The following is a 27,866-nucleotide window of genomic DNA, read 5'->3' as shown; positions in this document are numbered from 1 at the left end:
TCGTGACCCCATGGACCATAGCACGCCAGGCCTTCCTGTCCTGCGCTCTCTCCCAGAGCGTGCTCAAGTCCATATTCATTGCATCAATGATTATACCTGGTCTGAAATCCCCACTTTTTCTGCACAAGGTGATTGAATGGTTGGGTGAAGACTGCATAAATTATCCTTGTAGATCGTCGTTAGAGAATGACAGGGAGCTGAGACGTTAATGACAATTAGCTCTATTTCATCTGATGCAGGAGAAGAGGTCTTATTCTTGAATAGATACCTGGAGGTTTTCAAACTGAAGCCCAGTCCAAATAAGACAGAGGTTAGGATGATTGCTGGTGGCCCATATGATCTCGGTGAGGGTGCGTGGCCTTCTCTAAAAGAGCTCACGCTCCTTTGAAAGAGCAGATCCGCTGCCGTGGGGGTACTCCTGGATTCTCAGGTGGCGGCTATGACTAGATGCGCCTTTCATCGGTTCCGTCAATGCACCAGTTCAGGGCTGGCACTGCCAGGGCCCAGCTTCAACCCTGCAGTGGGCCTGGCAGGTTAGCGCTAAGATATGATCCCAAGTAGCCTGGAAGGGCTTGGGCCTCTTCAGCTTCTGGGATGTTGGCATCTGTGTGAGCTTCTCTCCGTCAGTGTTCCCAGAGTCGAGCTGGGGGGAAACCACCCAACGCCTTCTCCGCCTGCTGGTCTGGCCTTGGCAGGCAGGGAGGCTGGAAGCTGTGAGACCCTGACAGAGATAAGCGCACACAGATTTGGACATTCCAGAGGCTGAATAGGCCCAAGCCCTCATAGAATCATAGAATAGTAGGGTTGGAAGGGGCCTACAAGGCCATCAAGTCCAACCCCCTGCTGAATGCAGGAATCCAAGTCAGAGCGTCCCTTCCGGGCTACTTCTAAGCAAATCTTAGCTACAACCGACAAGGCCCACAGCAGTGCCGAAGCTGGGCCATGAAGGCGCCAAGGGGAGGCATGGTTGAGCAGGTGCGCCCTGGATCGCACCCCCTAAATTAGCCTGCTGCCCCGAGGTGGGGTGGAGGAAGCTCTCGCTTCAGCATCACTGAAGTATGATCCAGCTGCCAGCCCAGTCGGCTTTTGTACATGGAACGGGGGAGGGCGTCATCTTGTCATTCGCCTCAAGATGTCGGATCCCTTGGGCCGGACCAGCCTGGTGATTCTCTGCAGTCCTGCCTGCTATAACCTCTTTCCACTGTTTTCCCCCTTAATATTTCATTAGAATTTTTATCGTAGTGGAATAGTCTAAAAGTTTCTGCATGAATCGACTCTTTCGTTTTATTTGGGGCACAATCCTATGCATGTTTGTTGTTGTTGTTGTTCAGTCGTTCAGTCATGTCCGACTCTTCGTGACCCCATGGACCATAGCACGCCAGGCCTTCCTGTCCTGCGTTCTCTCCTGGAGTGTGCTCAAGTTCATATTCATTGCATCGGTGATGCCGTCTAGCCATCTCATCCTCTGCTGTCCCCTTCTCCTTTTGCCTTCAGTCTTTCCCAGCATCAGGGTCTTTTCCAGAGAGTTTTCTCTTCGCATTAGATGCATGTTTAGACAGAACAAAAAAAGTCCTACACCTCCCAGCATGCCTCACCCAGCATGGCTGGCTGGGGAATGCTGGGAGTTGTTTGACATTTTTCTGTGTAAACATGCATAGGATTGTGCCTTTAATTATTTTCTTCCCTAAATGTCCATCTCCGCAGGGAAGAGTGCGTATGTGCAAAAGAACTGGGTAAGCTGAATGTCCTCCTGTCAATAACTAATACTTAACATTTGTTCAACGCTTTTATAAAGAGGTCAAAGCACTAGATGGGGATGATGTAGTTGTCATCTTTACAACAAACCTGAATGGTAAGTCAGTATTATCATCCTCCATATTGCAGATGGGGGTGGGGGGCGGGGGCCGAGGATTAGAGAGAGTGGCATGCCTAAGGCCAATTAGTGAGTTTAGGGCAAATGTCACATTTGAACCAGGAGTTTCCTGATTCATAGCTTACAGTGAAAACCTATGTATGTCTACTCAAAGCTAAGTCCTATTGAGTTCAGTACTGTTAGCCACTATAGTACACTAACTCTACCTTGCCTCATAGGTTATGCCTCCTTTATTTATTTATTCATTACATTTGTATCCTGCCTTTTTTCCTCTTGCAAGGAACCCAAGGCGGCATACATAATCCTCCTCCTCTCCATTTTATCCTCACAACAACCACCCTGTGAGGTGGTTTGGGCTGAGAGTCTGTGACTGGCCCAAAGTCACCCAGTGAGCTTCCATGGCCGAGTGGGGACTAGAACCCGGCTCTCCCGACTCCCAGTCCAGCGTTTTAGCCACTACACCACACTGGCTATAATCCTATACGCACTTCCCTGAGAGTAAGCACCGCTGAACTCAATGGGACCTACATCCAAGTAAGTAGGATATAGGCTTGCACTCTTAATATCAGTGTGTTTTAGTTAGTTTTAGTTTTAGTTTTAGCCCTTTTTCTGCTTGTTACCAACCTGCCTCACAGAGCTGCAGGTGTTGCCCAAACTGAAATACCTTTTGCGCATTAGGAGTGTTTTATATACGTGTTATTGAGCTTGCTGGGTGGCCCTGAGCAATTTTTGCGCTCAGCCTTCATTCCGCTGTTTGTAGAATGGGAAAACTGAAGCACCTCTTGTTTGTGGATGAGTGAGATAAAAGAGTTTCCAGGTCTTTGCACACACAACCACTTCAGTCCTCTGCACACTTACTCAGGACAGTTCCATTGAACTACGTGGAGCTGAATAACAGAGAGGATCAGTCAGTGAACGTGCTGGATAAATTATAAATAAGAAACTAAACAGTCAGTAGTCTATGCTCTGGTAGCCTCCAAATTAGATTACTGCAACGTGTTCTACAAGGGGCTGCCTTTGAAGATGGTTTTTGGAGAGCCAGTGTGGTGTAGTGGCAAGAGTGTTGGACTAGGAGCTGGGAGATCCGGGTTCTAGTTCCCACTCGGCCATGGAAGCTCACTGGGTGACTTTGGGCCAGTCATAGACTCTCAGCCCAACCCACCTCACAGGGTTGTTGTTGTGAGGATAAAATGGAGAGGAGGAGGATAATGTAAGCCGCCTTGGGTTCCTTTGCAAGAGGAAAAAAGGCGGGATATAAATGCAATAACTAACTAACTAACTAACTAACTAACTAACTAAAGGTAGGTAGGTTGGTTTAGAAGCTGCAGCTTGTGCAAAAATACAGTGGCCAGATTGATAATGGGGACCAGAAGTTCTGAACATATAACTCCAGTTCTGGCCTGCTTACTTCCAAGCCTGATTCAAGGTGCTGGTTTTGACCTATAAAGCCTTACATGACTTGGGACTGTTGCCACCTGCTCCTCCTGGAGGGACCATATAAGCTGGCTAGCTGAGGTGGCCTGGGAGAGCCAGTATTGGTAAAGGGGATGTTTTGTTTTGATTTTTGTTTAACTGTTGGTGGTGGGGGGCATTGGGGGTTTTGGTTGTGTTTTTAGGGGTGGGTAGCCTGCCTGATAGGCAGAAGCAAGGGGACATGTGTCCACCTGACGGAGGCAGTGGGGGGAGTGTTGGGGGCCAGACTATACAGAGGCTGGGTGGCAGGCACTGGTGGAGTGCTAGGGGCAGGCCATGGGAACAAGGGAGAGATGTGTAATATTTGTCCCCTGTTCTGGGCCTGTCCAGAGCCGAAGGATGGCTGGGGGAGTCGTGACTCCATCTTCGGGCCTTTGTTTGCTGCTCTGCAATGCCAGGTCTGTTACCCAGAAAACATCCCTCATCCATGACATCATCCTGGACGAGGGTGCAGACCTGGCATGTATTACGGAGACCTGGCTGGCCGAGGCTGCTGCTCCAACTCTTGCGGCCATGTGTCCAGCTGGATTTTTGTATGCGCAGCAGCCGAGGGCTGGGGATCAGGGAGGGGGAGTGGCTGTTATCTACCGGGAGTCTTTGGTCTTCACCAGACCCCCTCAAGGTTGCTGAGTGCATGTACTGGAGGTTAGGCCCGAAGGGCAGTCTGGGGATTCTGCTCATGTACTGTCCACCCTGCTGCACGACTGACTCCCTGGTCGAGGTGCTTGAGGTGGTCTCTGATGTGCGTGTGCAGTCCCCTAACTTATTGGTGTTGGGGGAATTCAGTGTACATTCAGGGGCCATCCTCATGGGGGCACCTCAGGACTTCATGGAGACCACGGCTTCCTGGGAGCTGTACCCTATTCCAACTGGGCCCACCCATATAGCCGGTCATGCACTAGACCTTGTGTTTGTTTCTGGAGAAGCGGGGAGTGATCTGGAAGTTGGGGGTATATCCACCACCCCCTTGTCATGGTCAGATCACTATCTGGTGATGCTGGACTTCTCAGTTCCACAACCCCTCCGCAGGGGTGGAGGGCCCATTAAAATGGTTCGCCCCAGGCGCCTTATGGATCCGAATGGATTCCTGAACATGCTGGGGGATTCTCTGGAGCATGCAAATAGCCACTCAGTCGAGGCCCTGGTGGGTGGCTGGAATGCCGCAATCACTGGGGCATTAGATCAGGTGGCTCCAAAACGCCCTCTCCCACTGAACAGGGTTCGAACTGCACCATGAGCCCTGAAACAGGAGGTGAGACAGCTAGAGCACTGGTGGCGGAAGTCTTGCTCTGAAGATGATAGGACACGGGCTAGAGCTGTATCTTCAGCCTATCACATAGCGATGAAGGCAGCAAAAAAGGAATACTATGCTGCCTGTATCGCATCCACAGAGTGCTGTCCCAGGAGGCTGTTCCAAGTGGTCCGGAGCCTGGTCGGTCCAGTGGCTCCGGAACCGCTGGAGCATTCTAAGGCCTCCTGTGAGGCTTTGGCAAGGCCCTTTGCAGATAAAATTGATTGGATTAGGAGCGTTATTCCATGTGCCGTGGATGCAGTTAGCGAGCGAGAGGTGGCTTGTGGCAAACCGGTTTTGTGGGATCGGTTCCAGCTTCTTCCTTCTGACGAAGTGGACAAGGTGCTTTCATCTGTAAAGCCGACCACCTGCTTTCTTGATCCTTGCCCATCTTGGATCATTATGAGGTGCAGAGAGAGACTGGGGGAGGGAATCAGGGCGATAGTGAATGCCTCCCTTGAGGAGGGAGTGATGCCTTCAGCCCTCAAGGAGGCAGTGATAAGACCGCTCTTAAAGAAGCCCTCCTTGGATCCCCAAGTTTTGAACAACTTTTGCCCAGTCTCGAATCTGCCATTTTGGGGCAAGATCATTGAGCGGGTGGTGGCGATGCAGTTGAAGACACACTTGGAAGAAGCCGATTATCTAGATCCATTTCAGTCAGGCTTCAGGCCTGGGCATGGGACAGAAACGGCCTTGGTCGCTTTGGTGGATGATATGAGGAGGGCTTTGGATAGGGGTGAATGCTCCTTCCTTGTTCTCCTGACCCTCTCAGCGGCTTTTGATACCGTTTACCATGGTATCCTCCTGGACCACCTGGAGGGGTTGGGCATTGGAGACACCGTATTATGGTGGTTCCAGTCCTTCCTCTCCGGCAGGTACCAGAAGGTAGCTCTGGGAGAGGAGGTGTCGGACCGGTGGCTGCTCACGTGTGGGGTGCCACAGGGTTCCATCCTCTCCCTGATGCTATTTAACATCTATGTGAAGCCGCTGGGGGCTATCATCAGGAGGTTTGGGGTGCGGTGTCATCAATATGTGGATGACACGCAGCTCTACCTCTCGTTCAAATCTTCACCAGGGTTGGCCGTGGAATCCCTGTCTAAATGTCTGGAGACGCTGAGTGGCTGGATGGGGAGGAATAAACTGAACCTGAACCCTGACAAGACCGAGGTACTTTTGGTGGGAGACAAGAAGAGGTTGGGGGATGTTGACCTGGTGTTGAGTGGGGTACGGCTACCTTTGAAAGACCAGGTCCACAGCCTGGGAGTCATTTTAGACTCCCAGCTGTCCATGGAGGCTCAGCTGTCAGCCGTGAGCCGGACAGCGTTGTACCAACTCCATCTGATATGACGGCTGCACCCCTACCTTCCCGACCATATGCTCCCATCTGTAGTACATGCCCTGGTCTCCTCTCATCTAGACTACTGTAATGCACTCTACGTGGGGTTACCTTGAAGACGGTTCGGAAGCTGCAACTGGCGCAGCTGCCGGTGTGATCACATCACTCCAGTGGTGAAGGAATTACACTGGTTACCAGTTGTTTTCCGGGCCAAATTCAAGGTGTTGGTTTTGACCTTTAAAACCTTATGCGGTTCTGGCCCAGCCTATCTCAAGGAGTGCCTCCAGCAACACCAGACAGGCCACTTAACAAGTCTCAGATGGCCTTCTCTCTGTCCCATCAGCTAGGACAGCTAGGCTGGTGAGGATGAGGGAGAGGGCCTTCTCTGTGGTGGCCCCCACTCTGTGGAACTCCCTCCCTAGGGAACTCTGCCATGCCCCCTCTTTAATGAGCTTCCGCCACGCACTGAAAACTTGGTTTTTCAGGCAGGCATTTAGAGTGAGTTAGGTTATTTTTAAATAATGTTTTAATATATAATTTTACTGTTTTAAATTGTACCATTGTACATCGCCCAGAGTGGCCAGGTGACCGGCCAGATGGGTGATTAAGAAATTAAACAAACAAACAAATAAACAAACAAATAAATACCTGATGGAGTGCCTCTCGTGGCATGAACCAACTCTTATTGCTATGCTCATCGTTTAAAGCCCTCCTTCAAGTGCCTCCTCCGAGGGAGGCCCAGAATGTGGCAACAAGGGTGATGCCCTTCTCAATTGCCCCCTGCCCATTAAGGAGTGATCTCCCCAGTGAAAGATTGTTCCATAATCCAGTGGTACCAACATTGTCACATTTTCGGCACCAGATTAAGACCTTCCTCTACTCTCAGGCATTTGGCAGCATATGATAAGGTTTTTAATTGGGTCTTGGGATTTCTTCTTGTTAAAATTGTATGTATATGTCCTAAACATGAGTGGATCAGGGCAGTGGGGCTGTGCTGCTGACACTGTTCTCAAAGTCATTTAGCTCCATCACCTCATCTCATCCCACCTCATCTTTTGCCAGGAATTTGGCAGCATGCAATGAGTTTTAATTTATCCTGGATTTGTTTTATAGTTTGGCTCATTGTTCAAAGTTGTTTTTAGATATATGCTGTTCTTTGTGTATACTGTCTGTGTGGTTTTTATATTTAAAATTTTGCATGTTGTACTTTTAATGTTTTAACCTTTGTAAACCACCCAGAGAGCTTCAGCTATGCGGTGGTCAAGAAATGTTAATAATAATATTGTAGAACTGGAAAACATGCAGAAAAGGGCAACTACAATGATCAAGGGGCTGGAGCATCTCCCCTATGAGAGACGGTTACAACAGCTGGGATTGTTTAGCTTGGAAAAAAGGAGGGTAAGGGGAGACATGATAGAGGTGTACAGAATTATGCACAGTGTGGAGAATGTGGATAGGGAGACATTTTTCTCCCTCTCTCAAAATACTAGAACCCGGGGTCATCCTATGAAGCTGATTTGTGGGAGATTCAGGATAAAACGAGGTACTTCTTCATACAGCACATAGTTAAACTATGGAATTCACTACCACAGGATGTAGTGATGGCCAACGATGTGGATGGCTTCAAAAGGGGGTTGGACAAATTCCTGGAAGAAAAGGCTATCAGTGGCTACTAGTCTTGATGGCTTTGTGTTACCGCCAGTACCAGAGGGCGTGAGCCTATGTACACCAGTTGCTGGGGAACATGGGTGGTGGTGGGGTGCTGTTGCACTCATGTCTTGCTTGTGGGTTCCTGGTCAACAGCTGGTTGGCCACTGTGTGAACAGAATGCTGGAATTGATGGACCTTGGTCTGATCCAGCAGGGCTCTTCTTATGTTCATCATCATCATCATCAGAGTGTGCTGTGTTTATGTTTGTATGAAAATAGTTTTTATATTATGTACCATACTGTATTTTTAAGATTTTTAATCTTTGTAAACTGCCCAGAGACCGTTGGCTATTGGGCAGTAGAGAAATGCAATAAATGAAACGAGGTGTATGCATGCAGTCATTGAGCTATATGCCATTTCAAGGGCTTTCTTTGCCTTTATAGAAAATTACTGTGGTCCTGTCTTCTTTTCTACAGTGCTCAGCACACTACAGTGCTCATTCTCTGACTTCAGCAGTTGCCAGTTGGTTTGTGAATCCAAATTGAAAGGTTGCTTTTAACCTTTCAAGCCCTAAACCAGGAGTGGGCAACCTGGGGCCCTGAACCGGACTTCATGCAACCCCAATTCTCAGAATCCTCTGCAAGTTCAGGCCTCTGTCAAGAGTGATCTGCCCTTCCCTTGGCAGCTGAGTGAAAATGACGGTGGGGGGAGCAAAATGGATGGCAGAAGGAAAGAAGGGGGATAGCCCCACCCACTTTTGTCTATGGCCCTGCCCACCACAGGCTTTGGTCCTGCAGCCAACAGATTCCCCCTGCCCCCGCCCAGTGGGAATGCAGCCCTTGACAGAAAAAGGTTCCCCAACCCTGCCCTAAAGTGCCTGGCTCCAGGATAGCTCAAGGACTGTCTTCTCCCATATGCATTTATCTGCACTTTAAATTATTACGCCGACTTCTTGCTCCATGTGCCCCCCTCTGAGTAATGGTGGGTGGTGATTTAGGACAGGGCCTTCTCAACACTGGCAGTTAAGTAAGTGGCACTCTCTTCCTAGGGAAGTCCACCTCATTTCATCCCTGCTGGCTTTTAGGCATCAGGCAAAGGCGGTGCTCTTCCAGAGAGCTTTGGCTGGGGTTCATTATCTGTTGATTTATAAGCTGCTTGTTGCTACTGACTCTCTGGGCTCCTTCACACCGGGCTTTTATCGTGCGATTGAGACCGCTCCCTCATGGACATCTGCGGGCTCTTTACATGACGCCGTGTCCCTCCAGGGCGTCTCCTGCACTAAATGCCCTTTGTTCCGTTTTTAAATAGATCGCAGATAATGAGCTATTAAATTACCCTGTTGGTTCCGCTTCAGTTTCCTCCGTGAAAAGAGGAAAAGGGGCAAGAAGAAGAGCGAGATCAATGAAAGAGAATGCAAGACTCAGATATGGGGAGAAGGAGGGGGAAGGGGTGGGGGAAAAGGAAGCATGTGAAAAAGGTTGTTGTGATCCTGCATTTAAAACAGAAGCAGAAAGCCCCCTTTTAAATGCAGGATTTTTGGCTGGTGTAGAGATGTCCTCTGTTGCTGCCCAACAGGGTTTCTGTTGTCATTTTTGTTTTGTGTTAGTTGTTACATTGTGTTTTACCTGTACCGTTGTGGTATGAAGTTTGCTAGCTGCCTGGTAGATTTGGAATCAAAAGGCAGGGTATAAAACATTTTTAATAAACAAGTAGGACCTGCAAGAAAATATATTCTTCTAACAGTTTTCCTATTCCGTTCCAGCCAGACATGTCCTGCCCTAGGATATCCATTCCATCCCCTCCTCCCAGTTTTCCAGTTTTCTTTTCCAAGTCCTCATTGGTTGTGGTTGTTTAGCAAATTTCAGGTTTCCTCAACCGATGCTTATACCTCCCTCTTGTTTCTTAGCGGCTCCATGTTGGTTTCATGTGTGTTGGCACTCACTACCTGAGTTTGCTACTAGAGTGAATACTAATGGTCAGTAACTGGAGGCCTTTGGTCCAGATCTGGCCCATAGAAGTTACAATATAATACACACCACTTGCCAACCCAGAGTCAAAGGAGATGTGGAAAAGTGGCATCTGTGGCGACAACAAAACTTGCATTCAGGCTACCATAGAAGGTAGGGATGAGATGCTGGCCTGCTATTCCTCACTTCTGTCACAAAGTGGCCCACTACGAGTGCTTCCAGATGGAGGGCTCCTGGCACAACCAATCAAAAGGCATTGTGCAGCTATTCCATCTTTTCCTCCTTAATGTTTTTTTGTTGGATGGGGGGGTTTTTACACAAGGCATCTATCGTGCGCTCGTCATTCCCTACTCACAGTTGTTTATGGGTTCTTTCAACAATGTTGTTACCCTTCTCTGTCTAACCAGTTTTTTTAAAGCAAGGGAAATGCAGCATTTAATTGTGACACAGAAAGAAAGTGCCCTTGCCTCTTGCATGTTTGTGCTGTTCCGCTATAGCACAATGCAACCTAGAGGTTATGTAGTGGAGAAGCGGGAAACGCTCCTCATGCAGTGCTTGGATCTCAATTCTGATTCTGCAACGAAACTGAAAGTAGATAGAGCAGATTCACAGCTGATTAACAGTCTTGTGTAGAAAAGCTTGTGTGTCAAGAAAAGAGACAGAAGAAGCAGTAAGAAAACATGAGATGGAAAACAACACCTGGACACCGTGGCTGAATCTACACATAGCAGTTATACCGTTATCATAACTATTGGTACACATGACACCAATGGGCAACAATAGTTATGGTAACGGTATGATCACGGTATAACTGCTATGTGTAGATTCGGCCCCTGTAAAATTCCATGTTTGAGGCAGGATCCACTGCAAGATAAAAGGCTTGTCTGGAAGCACCCCATGAAAATAGTTCTGGCCAGCCAGGGTGAACCGTACCAATGATCCAACAACAATTGTGTCCCTTGCAGCTTCAAGATGAGGCTTTTATTATGCAATCGCCTGCCTGCAGTGTTTTCCCACTGCTGCTTCTTTTTCCCACTTCTTCTTTTTTCTTACCACAAAAAAAATCCACTAAAGAAAAGACGGAATAGCTGCTCAATGCCTTTTGATTGGTAGCAAAAGGAGGTGTTTGGGTGGAACCCTCGGGCTCATTTTTTTAATTTTTAGTTTCATTTTTAATTTCTCCCTGGAGAAAGGGAGCTACTGCCACCTGGAGGGAGAAATGAGAGCCACACCTTTAGATCTTGGCTACAGGGCTATTTGGGTGAGAATTGTTCCTTAGTAGTATTTTCTGGCCCGCCTGACTTCTTGAGAGTCAAACTCGCCACCCCTTGACTCTCCAGCCTTTGCTGCAGGCAGAAGAAGGGAGGAGAAGCTGTTTGCCTCTCCTCACCACCAGCAACAGCTGCTGATCAACTGCTTTCCCTTTAAAAAAGGGTGAGACTGTGTGTTAAACATGCTTTAAAAAACCCGTAAGGTGTAGTTGTGCCGGTGAGCTACATCTGGCAACGTCACCGGTGCAGTGCTGCTCCCCAGAATGCTTCACACCTGCTCTTTTAGAAAAGAAAGTTTATTAGTTATGCTGCTCACCAGGATGCAGTCTTAGAAAAGGAACAGTGCAACTGCTTGGCACATCCTTCCCCCCGCCCCACAACACTTGCTGTCTTCAGAGGGGGCAGTCTCTGCCCCATGCATGATGGCATATAAAGACCTAGCATGTCTGGTACCCTGGGCTCTCTGCTCCTAAACACAAGATCCATAACAAGAACAGAAAGGCTCAGAGGAAGGTGTAGTGTGGTGGGGACAGCTCCCCCCCCCTTACTTGCACCCTCCTTGGTCAAGTAAGAGCACGCCTACCTCCCTGCTGCAGCACGGGTAGCTCAGCCATGCCAGTTGCTGAGTTGCTAAAGATCATTCCATAATCCAGCGGTACCAACACTGTCATATTTTCGGCACCAGATTAAGACCTTCCTCTACTCTCAGGCATTTGGCAGCATATGATAAGGTTTTTAATTGGGTTCTGGGATTTCTTATTGTTAAAGTTGTATGTATATGTCCTAAACATGTGTGGATCGGGGCAGCGGGGCTGCGCTGCTGACGCCGCTCCCAAAGTCGTGCAGCTCCGTCACCTCATCCCATCCCACGTCATCTTTTGCCAGGCATTTGGCAGCATGTGATGAGTTGTAATTGATCCTGGATTTGTTTTATGGTTTGGCCATTGCTCAAAGTTGTTTTTAGATATATGCTGTCTTTGTGTATACTGTCTGTGTGGTTTTTATATTTTAAATTTTGTGTGTTGTACTTTCAATGTTTTAACCTTTGTAAACCGCCCAGAGAGCTTTGGCTATGGGGCGGCATAGAAATATTAATAATAATAATAATAATGATGATGATGATGATAATAATAATAGAGCAGGTGGCTTTGGTGCAGGTTGTGGGCATGGAATGGCCGAGACACCATGGCAGAATTCACTGTAGAGCCTGATGCGGACCTGCGTTCCTTGACCCCACAGAGGAGCCTGGGAGGATGCCAGCACGCCTGCAGGGGAGGCCAGCTGCATGCGTGGAACACATGGGAAGGAGGCCTCTTGGTTGCGCTTGGGGAAAACAATGAGGCTTCAGGCTCCCCCACAAACTGCAAAAAAGGCCAGAGGTAGCTGTAAGGAAGGATGTGTGTATAGTGTGTGTGTGTGTGCTGTCTTGTGTCAATGAACTCCCTCCCCACGACCCCTCACGCCTCCGTTCTCTCCCCAAGGAGACAGTTCTGTCCACCTAGCTACAGGGACCCAAGTGTTACCTGACAAGAGAGCACCCAAATTTTGGCACCCCAGTTGAAGATGGGCGACTGCAAGCCAACCCAGCAAGAAAGAAGGATCACAGAGGTCAACCTGGAGCTGTAGAAAATGATGCTGCCATGTTCAGGATCTAGCCCAGGGAGGGGTGTCAAGACCACTCACTGATTGGGCAAGAGTTTCTGCCTCTGTTGTTCTTGTCAAAACGTCAGTGCTTACAGCCAAGCGCTGTCCCACAACCCTGCTCCCTGCCTCTGTGCCGTCTGTTCCTCTGCCTCAGCTTCGCCCGCTTGCCCGCCACTCACCCCAACTAAGAAGTTAGTGCCGCCTACGGGAGCCATGTTGCAAAGTGGCTTACAGACAGGCGCAGCTAAGAGCACACGTGGCTGCGAGGGCACCCTGCCTAGAGGTCTCCCCAGTGGATGTTGCTGGTCTTCCATGTGTACAAATATATGGCCAGCGGAGTGCCCCTGCATCCAAATAACCACTTGGAAAAGTGGGGGCTGCACAGACTCTTGCACCATCACATGACACCACATCCTCTTCCCACCCAATCCTTTCCCAGTTCCTCCCCAGCCAATTCCAACTCTTCCCCCCTCCCCCCAGTCCAGTGACATACTGAGGCAAACCCTTCCTTCTTCGGTTCTGCTCCTTTGCTCTTCCTTCTGTCTGTCCAATCTGCTTTCTGGCCCCCAGGAAGCATTCCTGACACCAAGGAGAACTGCGAAGAGGCAGCGTGTTTCTTGGGCATACAAAAATGGATGACTTTGTCGATAGCACCTTTGGGTACGGGTACGACGTTGCCACGGCAGGCTGGCAAAGCAAGCTAGCTTTCGGTAGCAGGAATGGTGTTGGATGGATTGCTATGAAGTCCTGTGTTCTATACGCTGAAACAGAAATATACAAAAATGCACTTCGGCACTACATTTTGGGGGAGGGGGGCTATATATGGTGCGTATGTGTGCGCGCGCACGTGCGTGTGTGCCCACGTCAGGCCAAAAAGAGGAAACGTGAAAGGTCCCATGCTCGGCTCTTGGCTCTCCTCCGCTGCCGCCTGCCTCACTCACTGTCGCTCTTGTCCGCCAGCACCGTGTCCGACTCCTCCGTGATCTGCAGCAGCGTGCTCATCTCAGGGCTTTCGCCTCTCAGCAGATCCGCATTCTCCGTCTCATCCCCACCGACCTCCACCATTTCGGTGGCCTTCACTTCCACCTCCCCCTCCCGGATCTTCTTGACGTGGAAGGTGAAAGGGGGCACTTTGTAGACAGCCGTCTTGGACCGTGCGTAGACCACGTGGTCAGGGGTGAAGGACTTCTTCAGCTTATCCCGGGAGGTCTTCATCTTCTCCCTGCGTTCCGTGGTGACAATCTTGGTGCCCAGCTTGTTCATCCTCTTCTCCAGGTTGTGTCGGGTCTTCTCCAGATTCTGCTTGGTCTTCTCCAGGTTCTCTTTGGTCTTCACTTTGGTCTTCTCCAGGTTTTCCCTTGTCCTCAGCTTCGTCTTCTCCATCTTCTCTTTGGAGAAGGCCTTCTTGAAGTCATCCACCTTCCGCATGCCACTCCTCTTGATGCGTTCCGCCCGCGACTCCTCAATGATCTCCTCTACCTCCACCTCTTCATCTGAGGAGAGCTCGATATGTCCCTCATCATGGTGCCCCTCATCTGCCGGAACTTCTTCCCCTTCCCCTTCTTTCTCCATCTCTTTCACAGACTTACTAATGCTCAGCTTGCTTGGTAGCTTCACTTCATCCTGCAAGACACAAGGAGGAAAGTGTGAGCTTCCTAAGGCTAACTAAGAAGCCTCAGGCTGTGCTATGATGGCCTCTTCCCTGGCCTGCAGAGCATGCACCTTGGCAGAACTACCTGTAAGGATTGGGGCCCACATCTCTGCAGAAGCACCCAGAGAAGGATGGGAACAGATACAGACAAGGAAGAGGGCAAAGGGGTGGGGGATCTACCAAAGCTGCAGGAAATAGAGAAGAGACAGTGGCAGAGAGGAGTCTTTCCAGATGCTGGCTAATCAGCTGGATCAAAGCCAGGCAGAAACCCCTCCATCCACCATGGGAATGCCAGATCTTATGGTAGGGGAGGAGTTGGGAGTGACAGACCCAAAGATCAGATGTCGAGTTAGGGAAGAGGAGCAACTTCAGGAAGTGAGATGGTCTAAAATGTTGGCCACTCAGAAGAAGTCCCTAGGAGAAGACCCTTCCTGACAGCGGGTCTGGAGCAGCCAGTCAAGTTTCTGTCACATTGTTCTAGCATAGTGCATTCAACCAAGAAAACATCTTGTAGTCTAATTAGCATTGTGCAGAGCTGACTAGAGAATTTAGCTCTGTGTGGCTGGCTGCTGATTAGGTCTGTAACCTGTAGAGCTGTTGATCTGGCTGTGATTTGCATTTAAAAAATCTATTTACCAAGAGAACTGTGGGACTACAAAGATGCCTGGAGACTTAGCACAGCACTTCAAGGGCAATAGGTTTTTACGTGACTTATGGGTCGGCATGGAGGAAATGTCTCAGATCCCAGCACACGCACACACACATACACACAAACGTTTCCAGCAATTTAGGCATCATATCACACTGGGTGGGAAGGAGGGCAGAGGCTTCTTCTTTCCTAGACTGGAGACTTCCCTCCATACAGATCACTCCATTAGGCAGTCCACACAGCACCCAGCAATGTGGGGAAGGAAAACATTCCAGTGCTTTATTTTTCCTACAGAAAATATACTGTTTCATCAGTTCATTAGTAACAATGAATGCATGTCAATTGCGGATACAGTATCAGGGAAGAGCGGCAGACAGTTTCAAAGCTGTAATGAATGCTTTTTGGGTGATTATCCCCTCCCTCAGATATTGTCATTGTGAAGTGCTGTGCAAAATGCAGTTGCACACAAGTATTGCCAGCACCTCCTATGTACTGTTTGTCTCATCTTTGGGGGGAATTTGCAAAGCCCCCCCCCCCACGATGTTGCCATTTTCTGAACATTCTCTCTCTCTCTCTCTCTCTCTCTCTCTCCTCCCCCCATTATGTTATCTGGAGAAGAGACTTGTGCAATGTACTTCCAACACACCAAATTATATTGTGGGCTGCCAAGAACACGCCCATGCTAGTTTGCTTGCTTTTTGCTGTCCCAGGCATATGACAAAAGCAGATGCTTTAATAAGCCCTCAGGCTGGCTGCAATTCCCAGCTGGTGTGCTGCATCCATGAGGTTTGGTAGGTCACATAGGTAGGGATAGCGGAGAATTCCGCCACAAATTTCATTGAGGCCGAATGCACTGGCATTTGGCCCCCCGAAATCCGTGGTGGAATGGCCTGCCACCCCCCCGTGGATTCCCCCCAGGACGAAGCTTACCTGGGGCGGATGTTCCGGACAACGGCAGCTCCAGTGGCGGCGGCTGGTCTTTTGACCGGCTGCCGCAGCCGCCATTTGCATTCTGGTCTTTGCCGTGATAGGCTACGTAAGTATTTACGTAGCCTATCATGGCAAGCCAAGAGAAAAAAAAAAGGCGTATGCAAATGGTGGCGGCTACGGTGGCCGCCATTTGCGTTCCCTATTTTCCACTGTTTTATCCTACATAAATATTTACGTAGGCTTTTACGGCGAAAAAAAGAAAGAAACGCAAATATCGCCCACTACGCTATTTGCGGTTCCTTTTTTTCGCCGTAATTGCCTACATAAATATTTTCGTAGGATAAAATGGTGAAAAATAGGGAACGCAAATGGTGGCTGCCGTAGCCGCTGCCATTTGCGTATGCCTTTTTGGGGGGGGGCATGCCGTGATAGGCTACGTAAATACTTACGTAGCCTATCACGGCAGCCTGGAAGGATGCAAATGGCGGCTGCTATGGCGGCCGCCATTTGCATCCGCAGCAGCCCGTCCGCAGCCGGAAGTCTGGCTGCGGACAGCCCTGGCCAGCTGCTCTGCAGAGCCGCCGCGGAGCAGAGCCAGCTGGGCAGGATTCTGGGGGGGAGGACTGGATCGCCTCCCCCCCATCGAGGATTCTGGGGGGAGGGACGGAGCGCCTCCCCCCCCCAGCGGATGCCCCAACCGGAACCAGGTAAGGGATTCGTACATCCCTACACATAGGCCAGACCTGATCTCGTCCGATTGGATTGGAAGCTGCCCGGCTTATTGGAAAGATGAGGTAAAGATGGTTTAAATACCATCTTTAATAAGTATTAAAGCATAATTAATTAAATTATAATTAACTTTTTTAAGTGGCTAAGAGCAGCTAAACTATTTCTGCCCCACAAGGCTCTTTCCCCCACAATCCTTCCCCCACCACTATTGCTGCTGGAAAAAAGCACGCTCTGCAAGGTCTGGCACAGTGGCTCTAAAACACACCTGTGGCATCCACATGCCGAAAGACTGAATGTCGAAGGGCGCCCCCTGGTGCACATGACTTGATAGGGCTCTCGTCCAAAGCAACGCAAAAGAATGTGGGATGTTATGATTAGGTGCCTATTCAATAGGTCCTGAATTGTAGCATCTTGAAAAGATGCATTTTTTTAAATTGCATTTATATCCTGCCTTTTTTCTTCTTGCAAGGAACCCAAGGCAGCGTACATAATCCTCCTCCTCTCCATTTTATCCTCACAATGACCCTGTGAGGTAGGTTGGGCTGAGAGTCTGTGACTGGCCCAAAGTCACCCAGTGAGCTTCCATGGCCAAGTGGGGACTAGAACTCGGATCTCCTAGCCCTCAGTCCAACACTCTCACCACTACACCACACTGGCTGTCATATTGCATATATCTTAGTGATATGCAACATATGGAAATCTACCACCATCTACCTGCCACTTGGCAATGCAATGCTGCCTGTTTTGTCTTCACTATCCCCAAAACAGCAAAGAGTCTTTAAGGTGCCACAAGAACCTAACAAATGTATTACAGCATAAGTTTTTGTAGACTAGGGCCCACTTCATCAGATGTACTGAATGTCATCCCAAGTTGGCTGATATATGTATTTGCGTGTGTGTGTGTATGTATGTATGTGTGTATATATATATATATATATATACACACACACACACACACACACACACCCCACATCAGTTGAGGGAGACACTTCTTTATCAGTGAGGTCAGAGAGGGAAAGAAATGCAAGAAATACAAGCAGTGATAACGCTTAGACGTATGCAAAATAATTGCAGCAACTATTCACAACATAGTGCTGATAAACATCCTGATACTGATAAATTAACTAACACCTGTAGTATGATAAAACAAACAAACCATAATCTGGATTCAAGTCACCAATGATAGACGTCAGCTTCTCAATTAGTGTTAATTCAGCAGTTTCACACTTCATTCTTGCTTTGAAGTTCCTTTGTTCAAGAATTGCCACCTTAAGGCCAGTAACAGAATGTCCCAAGAGACTGAAATATTAGTTTCAGTTTGTGGGTATTGGCCATTCGGATGTCAGATTTGTGTTCATTTATTATTTTGCATAGAGTCTGTCCTGTCCACCAGTTCAGTACAGTTGCATCAAGTGGACAGGAGGAACAGAACTTCACATTTGCGCCAGAAAAGATAATCGCTATTTCCTTCTATTACTTCTGTCATAGGCTTGCAGAGTCACTGAATGCATGCTGTGTGGACTGTCATTGGTTTGTGGACCACAGTTCAAGAATAATTGGTGCTAGGAGAACTGGGAGATAGAGACAGCCGGGGTACTAGGAGGAGGAGGTGGCACTGGTCTGCATCAGGACTCCAAGGTTCTCCCCTGTTTTCGGCTGTTTCCGGAGGGGCAGTTCCTAGCGCTAATGGTCATTCTCTTCCACTGTAACCTACAAGTGGAAATGCAACTGACTTTCTACATTTCTCTGTGTGTACATGTTCGTTTGTACATCATTCTATGTTCCATCCACATCAGTAGGTATAGCATAGCTGCTTTGGATGGGGAAGTTCCCATTTTCGTCAGCAGCCACTGATTTTTAAAAAATTTAAATAGCATTAAAGCACTTATGAATTTAAGCTCAATTGCCTGATTATTGTCCATGAAATGTCAAAAAACCCCAAAATGTTTAGATGTTGGTTTAAATTTGGAACTATAGATTGGAAGTATTTAATTGGAAAAAAGCACATTGCTAAATTGGTAATGACTAGAGAAACAATGTTGTTTTTTCAAAAAAATAGCATTATAACACTCTTTACTTTAAGTTGTATATCACAATATCTTAATTTTAAAACATTATAGTTATAAACCTGTTGTAGTGCTAATTTATTTATTTAACAATATTTATGAATTGCTTACATCCATTTTAAATCATTTTTTAAACTATGGGGGCCACTTCAGATGTCATGGTGGGGCTCACATGGCTGAATACTCCTCCATACAAGAAAAAAAAAAGTCCCTGCACACAGGAAGCTAGCATATCAGGGTGAAAGGTATGCCCATTTTTAATGTGGAGGGATCTTTTCTTTTTGAGGAAATGCCTTTGACTACAATCAGCCATCTTTTAGTGTGGGACCATGGTGATTCATTCACTCACTTTTTACGGGGCATCCACAAGACTTCATCATCTCATTCATTCATTCATTCATTCATTCATTATATTTCTATACCACCCCATAGGTGAAGCTCTCTGGGCAGTTCACAGAAATTAAAAAAAAATTAAAATACATTATATAAAGTATAAAACCATTCACGTAATGACATAGGACAAATAGCACCCACAACAGCAACATATATTTAAAACAATATAAAATGATTGTCGTCTTCCTATGTTTTCCTGCAGCTTCTTCCAACTTTTCTCTCACACACATTTTCTCAACTAAGCAGAAAATCTGGCTTATTTGAGAAAAATGGAACAGTAGCGCAAACTCTACAGGTGTGGCCGGTTCTTAGCGCCACTCTTTTGTCTTTCTGAGAAGCTTCGTTTCCACAATGGATTCCACATCTCCCATGATGTATCGTGGATAGGTGAATCTATCATAGCTCAACATACCTTCACTCTAGCCTTTGGAGTGAGCACCATTTTATAACCCCATGTTCCTCCATGCAAAAGAAAATTATGTGAGCCTCCACCCTGTAGTTTGAGTGGTACCGTCCAGACACAGGTAATCCCACCTCAGATCAGAAGTAGGCCTGGATCATCCCCTGGTAATTGAGCCCTTTGCTCTCCGCTCCACAGACCCCAGCCCAGCAGTGTGACAGGAAAGCGTGCAGGCAGGTGTGGGTGAGGAGGGGGCGGATCTGAGCAGAGATTGGTTTTCACCCAAGCAGCACATAGTGTGCATCCCTGCCTGGCATTCTCGGGACATGCTGGAAATAGCCACTGCTGCACAGAGCACTGGGACTGAGGCCAAAAGACAGGCAGATTTATGACCCACGGAGTTGTACTATTTGAAAGGAGAGTACTGAGGGAGGCATGGAATTACTGGGGAAAGTCACAGCCATAGGTTGAGAGAGTTAAAATGCAGCACAGGAGGAAGGGGGCAGGGCTACAAAACGTGGAAATCCAGCTCCACACACAGAAACATCTCTACCTGCTGAAGAATTGCATGATTTATGGGAACTTGAACATTTTTAAGCACCTCCAATCTATCCAGCAAAAGCCCTCATTGTGAACTGATCTTTGCCTATCACTTTTGCAAAGGCAGCTCTTGAACGAAATGAGTTTCTGTCTTGTTTCCCAGTTGGGTGCTGGTAATTTGTCATTTCATTATTTAAGCCACCTGGAATTCATACAATGTGATTGCTGAAATTCCAAAATCATGAAGTAGGACATCACAGATAGATATGGATATAGATATAGATATTAAAGGTGAATTATGGGCTTGCTGGGCAATCTATTTCAAGCAGTTGAAGAGCCTCACAATTCACAAACAAAGCAGGAAATGTGGGAATCATCCCAAACCTCTCCTTATCCAAATGAATATGATTATGCATGTGAATGCCCATTTAGAGTAGTACTACGTGTAATGGGTTAAACCCAAACTTAGTCCTACCCCATTGAAATGAATGGGACTTAAGTTAGGCATGATTAACTTAACTCCCAGTAATTTCAATGGGCCTACTCTAAGTAAGATGTTGGATTTAACCCTATGCTGGCCGGTAGGTGCTTCCCAAATGGGCATGCTGGTTAATAGTATGGAGGGGGACAGAATAGATGGGAGGAAAGCTTAACTCTTCCTGTGCCTGCTAATTTCCCCTCACAACTCCTTGGCTAAGTCTCCCCTCCTCCCCTGCTCCCCAAGCCAGGCTTACTTCCATTTTCACCATCTGCTGGGGATGGGGAGAAGGGGGGAATGGACAAAAGAGAATAGGTGAGGGGGGAGAATCATTGAGTGGTGGAAGGGTTAACATCCCCTTTCCACCCAGCAATTTCCCCTGAAAAATGCCCCTCCAGCCTTCACTCCCATAGTAGCATTAGGCGGTGTAACATCTAGGTCTGCTATTGGCTGCCCCACCTGCAACTCAGCCCTGTGCTTATACAGACATGCAGCTAGGAGGAGACTGTTTGACACCCACTCAAGACATCTTGAAACCCATACTTACAGTTATTGCAAGCCACTTCCCCCATGATTTTTGCAACCCCTTTTTCTCCCTCACCCCATCCCTGGAGCCCTTTCCCTTCTTTTACTCCACAAAAGCCTCTTCCCCCTCCCACACACAATTCCATGTACTTCTTAGCCTCTCTCTTCTACTAGCTATAGCCTTGGTCCCTTCACGGCCCTGCCGCACTCAGGGAAGTTTACAGGGGGGTCCAGATGTCATCTTCTACTCATGCCCTCCCACTCCTTCCGATTTTTCTGGTAGCTGCGCAAATGCTGTCAGTGCAAGTCAGAAAGTGAAGCAGAGCCATTTAAAAAATGGACTGTGCATATGAGCCAAGGTCAGCTTTGCGTTCAAATTACAGCTATGGAAAGGCAAGAAGGGCTTTCAAAGGGTTGCACAAAATCACCCCCCAAAGTGCACCAATGTGTTGTAAATGGCAAGAGTACTGGGTTTGCATGTGGGAAAGGACTCCAGGTGAAAATCACCACTCAGCTGTGAAGCTCACTGGGTTGCCTTGGGCGAGTGACTGTCTCACAACGCAGCTGACCTCACATGACTGTTGCAAGGATGAGAAGAGATCATCCCTAAGGTAGCCACCTTGAGCTCCTCAGAGGAAGGGCAGGATACAAACATGACAACTAAGACATCACAAGTTGTGGTCTTGCACCAGTGTAGCAAAACATCCAGGAAACCACACTGGTTTGGCAACACCAAACAATGCAACTGTGCGGGTGTAGGTACATCATACATAGTGCATACATCTCTATGCACTATCCTATCGATATCAGCAGGGCCAACACCACCTCTCCCACGACCACACACGGTGTACCAGATGCTAAGACCGTTGCCCAAATATACAAGAGGATGCCAGCTAGCTTTCAGCAGTGCAAAGGTGGCTACGGCTGTGCCCTTGTTGAAGGCACCCAGGCGACTGGACTGGTTGCTTTGCAAATGAGAACAGAATTGGCCTTATATTTAACCACTCACCCGGGAGCCAGAGGCAACAAGGAATCGCATGTGGGCGAATGCACAGGATTCCATGCAGGTGAGAGATGAAGTGTTCCCTCTTCTGTGCCCAACACAGAATCCATCCAGGCTGCCGGAGGAGAGATGGAGTTCTCCATCCTTCTTCTGCCAGCCCCAAACAAGTGATAAAAAAAACATTTGCAGGCTAGTAAGTTTTGGGTTTATTTACAAGGTTCTTAGAGACCCATCTGATTTCAAGACAAACTTTGGTCATTCAGACAGCATAGGTTTAGAGAATGAGTTGAACTGGGACGTCCTCTGTTCAAATCTTATCTCAGCCTTGGATTCAGTTGGTGGTGGCCTTAGGCAAGCCATGCCCTCGCCCCCAACTTGGGGATAAAAACACTAGCCCACCCCATAGGGCTGTTGTTGCCGGAATGTCTCCAGTCATCTGTCTGGAACATTTTAGCTACGTTAATACTTCTTGTTGCTGTTGTTGTTGCATTGCCCAGATCAACCTGCTTCAACAATTGTTTTTGGTTATGGAAATGCTTTTGGTGTCATCTTGTTCATATATCAGCCAGCCATTACTATTTTAAGATTTGGAAGAGGTAAACAAGACAATACCACAGAGACCCTAGTTCTGGCATTAAAATGCATGAAAGAACTCTCTGCAAAACCATCGGAGGCTTAAACAATATTAATTTAGCAGGAGGATTGTGGACCTTGGAGTCTCAGTTCAAGTTTGTGGGATCGAGAGTAGCCATTTTGCAGACAACTAGCCTGGAGGCTGTTTTTCTAACCTCACATCTCCAAGCTACTCGCTGTGCTGATTTCCAGGGCCTTTTGGGGTACATTAGGCCAACATCTGCTTTAATCATAAAGCTTGCACATTTGGGACAAACTTTGCAAGTGGCCTCTTGGGGGGAAAGAGTGGTTGTTTAGAATCAGGATATTCCACACCCCTATCACAGCACAGGGCTGTCATTTGCTCCACAACACCACCTGCAAGGGCAATTCCTCATCTCCCAGAAATTCCAGCCACCGCTGGACCAGCAACATCAGGAATCACTTCCTTCCCTGGGAAGCCACACAATGTCGCTTGAACAAAAGCTGCCCCCCTCCTCACAGTGGCATAGCTATACCTGGAAGCCAGCCATTTCCGGACAGCTCCGATCCTTATCAGCCCCTTCTTGGCTTCACAACATTTGTGCAAGGACGGGTGCGCTCCAAACCTCCCCTCTGTTGCACGTAGGTCCCGTCTTGCCTGCCCTCTGCTTGTGGCCTGTGCGATAATTGGGTGGTCTAGGTATCTGTATGCACGCTGCCATGCCACAAATTGTGGAGCATGGTCTGTCATGGAGCAGAAGCCTGTCCCTATGCTTCCATTATTTTAAAGAGCAGTAAGTTTCAAGCTCTCAAGGTTGTAGAGAAAAAGCTGAGTATGCATAAACGGAAGCATGCCTGAAGGAGTCAGTCGCCCCCCCCCCCCCGCCCAAGATATGTTCCGGGAACTGTTGTTACAGTGCTCATCAGATCCTGAGTGAAGTCATTTGTCACTGAGATTGCAAAGCCAGGGCACATATTCATGCGCACATGTATTCATGGGGAGGCACCCCAGACTGCCATTTCAAATGGCAAGCAAAGCCCTCCCTTCCCAACAGCAGATCTTTTGAAAGCAAGGGCTCTAATCTGCCTTTTCAAGGCTAGAATGTTTTTGGCAAGCATCTCCCGATCTCACAAATTTCACTCCTGGGGTTGTTTTAAACAACCCTTTGTAGTGAAATGGATGAGATGAAGGATCAGCTTGCTAGGAAGGGTTCCAGCCTGCCCTGAAAACTGGTAGTCTGGAACCCTCCCTGTGAGTCTACTTATGCGTAAGCTGCCCAGCTTGCAACTTGAATGGTTCACCACCAGGGTCCTCCTTCCACGTTGACCCATCTGCAGAGGAACGTCTGCACATCTGCCGTGGAACCCCAGTGCACTGTAGAAGAAATCTGGGCCGTGATCTAGGGCTGGTGTTTAGCCCATGTGGGGCCTGGATTGTCACCTTGTGTAACCTGCGAGTGTACCCTGGAACACATCCAACATTCCCCGATGGCTGTGCATTGCTGGCAAAGCTCACAGGAGAGAGAGGCAAGCTGTCTTTTAGGGAAGCTTCTCTACCATTATTGATTTTCCCACTGAGGAACCTGATAAGGTTCTGAGGAATCCCAGGCCTCCCTGGCCAGAACATAGTTTGAAAATCACCAAGCAAAGGTGCTAAGCCAGCCTTGAATTTAAGCACTAGCCTGGTAGCTATAGGTGACAAGGGATCGTGTGCATGTGGGCAGGCAAGTGAATGAGCTGATGGAAGAGAGGTGGAGCATACCACCCATCCTCTGCACCCAACTCTCAGAACAAGGGGGGTTTCCAAAGGAGGAAAGCTCCCTCCTCTCTGCTTGGCACATAAATGCCAGATTGCTATAGGAGGGACAGAGCACTCTTTCTTTCTTCTGCAGGCCTCAGCAGGCTAGTCACTTTTGTGGACCTAATTCCAAGGCTTTGCTAAGCTAACATATAAGTAATTCCTCTGCTGTGGTTAGAGTTCAGAGACACCAAATACATTGTAATCTACCGGGACCAGGAAGAGCAAACTGGTTCCTTTGACTTGGAAATATTAATATGGAATCAAAAGGGAATGCGGCTGCTTAAAATAGAACTATCCCCTAGACACATTTCTCCCACCACCACACACAGAGGAAAGAGAGGAGTCCGACCGATGTGCCCCCAAGCCTCTGATTTTCAATGGTGCTCCTAGATGAGGCATTTATGGTGCCATTGCCCTGCCTCATTCACAGGATTTTACGGGGGGTCCAGACATCGTAATCTTCCGCTCGTATCCCTCCCATGTTTTCTCACGACTTCTTCTGTCCTTTCCGTTAAGGAAAAAAAAGACGGAATAGCTGCACAATGCCCTTGGGTTGTTAGCACAAGGACCCCTCCATCTGGAAGCACCTCTGAAGGCCAGATGCACCTTTCTGGGAGGTGCAGAAGGCAAAGTGTACAGTGTATTTATTGTGCTGTTCCCCTTCCCAATGTGTCAGCTCTGCAGGACAGCTTTCCTTCCTGCTTCTCTGTCTCTCTCTCTCCTCCACACGTTCCCCATCCAAGTCCACGTTCCTGAGCAGTGAGTCACTGATCCAGCAGTCTTTCTGGGCACACTCAACCCGCCTGGTTGCTACAACACATATAAACACTCCCCTTGGTGTATAAAAGGCAAACGAGACACAAAGACAAATGATGTTCCCAGCCTGGTGGGGCCTGGCATTACGAAACCAGGGGGGTGGCAGAGGCACAGGAAGCAGCAAAAGAGAGCAGCAAAAACAACAGGACCATCAGCCCAGTTAAGGCTTCAAGGGAAGGGAAGGGGCAGGCTTGAAGCGCCTAATAAATGCGAGCTTATCCAGACAACAAATGAATGTATGACCCTATCGCCTTTTAATCTTTGGGTGAGGACGGACATCACATTTTCAGAGTGTTGCGGTTCTCATGCCTGTTCCTCACAGGGTCAAGTGCTGGAAAAATGTACCCACAGTTCTGCAAAGCTGAAAGGGAAGCCAGCTGTGGATGGTGCTGATTAGCTGGGCCCCCAGTGATGTCACCAAGTCATCCTTCCCTACCTACAACCCCAAAGCGATTTTGCATTAAAAAAAAAAAAAAAGCAAGCTTCCTTTTTTCAGAGCATCAAGGCCACAAAATGAATGGAGAAATGCACGAACATTGATGCAGCAGCATTACAAATGAAAGAGAAAGGGGGATACCGTGCCTGAAGCATATATGCATGCTTGTCCTTGCAGCTGCAAAGCCAGACTTGACTGCAGCTGAGGGATGCACTGCGACCTCCCTATATCTCGTGTCTGCCTTCATCCTTTGTGTGGTGTTCTCACAAATCATCCTTCAAAGATAACAGTGTGCTATCCAGTCCACCTGTAATAGTTTTGGAAGATGGCCTTGCTTTGGGGGAGGAGGGGGAAATGAATGTATTACCCTTTGTAACCTTTCATTAAAAAAAAATGATATAAATGTGTATTTCTGTGCTGCAGATGGGGAGTGTTCGGCATATGAATAAACTAAATAGTGAGTGGGAACAGCAGATTCAAGGAATGGCAGGACATAGGGCTCCTTCACACTGAGCTTTTGTCCTGCGATTGAGATGGCTCCTTCACAGAAGTTTACGGGCTAGGCCGTGAACCTCCAAGGGGTCTCCTGCACTAAATGCCCTTTGTTCCGTTTTTAAATAGATCGCAGATAACGAGCTATCAAATTACCCTTTTGTGTTTCGCTTCAGTTTCCTCTGTGAAAAGAGTAAAAGCGGCAAGAAGGGGAGCAAGATCAATGAAAGAGAATGGCAAACTCGGATATGGGGAGAAGGAGGGGGAAAGGGGGGGAAGGAAGCAGGTGAAAAAGGGAGTCGTTGTGATCCTGCATTTAAAACGGAAGCAGAAAGCCCGTTTTAAATGCAGGATTTTAGGCTGGGGTAGCTTTGGCAGAGGTGCAACCTTCCTTGTTTCCACCACTCTTAAAAAAGAAAATATCCATGAACTCCCCTGCACTGGAGTGGAACAATGCTGGATTGCTCAACCAGCAAAGTATTAAAAATAGGGCTGTCAACTGATTAAAGGAGTTTTATTTCGTCCTTGCCTTTTAACCAATTAATCAACCACTTAAATTTAAGTAAATTTGCATATTCCCAAAACCTGAATGTAATGTCCCTTCTGAGATACTGAAGGTGGTTAAAAATAACTTAGAATTTAATAAGCAAAAGCCACAACCCGTCTTTGTTTCCAGTAAAGCTGGGAAAGCCCTGTTTAATTTTTCCTTTCTTTTTTTGATCCCTATTTCAGTAGATACAAACACACACACACACACACACTAAATTAGCGTGCCTTGGACTCTCCACCCAACTAATTTAAATTGGCCCCTACCAGTTTAAGGTGCAATCCTATGCATGTTTAGACAGAAAAAAGGCCTGCAACTCCCAGCATGCCCCAGCCATGGTTGGTTATAAACCAACCATTTAGGGCGCAATCCTATGCATGTTTAGACACACACAAAGAAAAGTCCTATAACTCCAAGCATCCCCCAGCCAGCATGCTGGGGCATGCTGGGAGTTGTAGGGCTTTTTTTCCTGTCTAAACATGCATAAGATTGTGCCCTTAATCAATTACACATCAATGCAGCCTAATCTTAAATGTACTTAGAAATAGTCCCACTGTGCACTGTGATGGGAAAATCTCCCAATTTTTTTTTTTTTTTTTTTGAGATGAAGACAGTATTGGGGGCTGCAAATGGGAAATGAAAGAGTGGAGAAACGGCTACTTAACCCTTTCCTCTCCTGCCATTTGTCCACTCAAGATCTCGGCCCTGTCTCCCCAAGCTGCTTTTTCCAGCTCAGGAGAAAAATCCCTATCTTTTCCACTATAGTGGAAAAACAACTTGGAGGGGGGTAATTCTGAGTGGAACAAACTGCTAGAAGGGGGAAGAGTTGCACACCCCTCTCTGCCCTTTGTTCCTCCAGTCAAATTTGCAACCTCCTGTGGCTACTTCTTATTTAAAAAATAAAATCAGGAGATGGCTACATCTGCTGTGTAACTTCTAGTTTGGCCCTTACTTTCCAGTAAGTAAGCACCTTAGAATTTCAACTGACAGACCACACATATGCATTTTTACTGGAAAGCAAGTTCCATTGAGCTCAATGGGGCTTACCCCCAAGTAAGCGTACACAGGAGTGCAGCCTGATTCTACCCATGTTTACTTAATAATAAATCCTGCTATATTCAATGGAATCGAATCCTAAATTAACAGGTTTAGGACTGCATCCTTGCTGAATTAACTAAATTAAGAATGAATTAAAATGAATTAATTCTTTAAAAAAAAGTCATAAAATGACACAGGGATTGTGGAAGGGTGGGAGGCATTACACTTCACAACAGATGTCACAGGAAATACCAAGCACACACACAACCGCAT

General features: G+C 47.6%; 1 protein-coding gene across 1 annotated transcript in view; it reads right to left on the bottom strand.

The window, feature by feature from the left end:
* Nucleotides 1-9,304: 9,304 nt before the first annotated feature.
* Nucleotides 9,305-27,866, bottom strand: part of CAVIN1 (caveolae associated protein 1) — a 35,413-nt gene continuing 16,851 nt past the window's right edge. The window contains exon 2 of the mRNA XM_084804678.1: nt 9,305-14,128. Within this exon, the coding sequence (XP_084660804.1) occupies nt 13,439-14,128 (690 nt within the window). The 3' untranslated portion in view covers nt 9,305-13,438. The remainder of the gene's footprint in view (nt 14,129-27,866) is intronic.

The sequence above is a fragment of the Heloderma suspectum genome, chromosome 6 (genome assembly GCF_057233095.1).
Source record: "Heloderma suspectum isolate Gila_16-S chromosome 6, 16-S_ref, whole genome shotgun sequence".
Taxonomy (NCBI): domain Eukaryota; kingdom Metazoa; phylum Chordata; class Lepidosauria; order Squamata; family Helodermatidae; genus Heloderma; species Heloderma suspectum.
The sequence above is the reverse complement of the archived record's forward strand: the minus strand, read 5'-3'. Positions and strand labels throughout refer to the sequence as shown.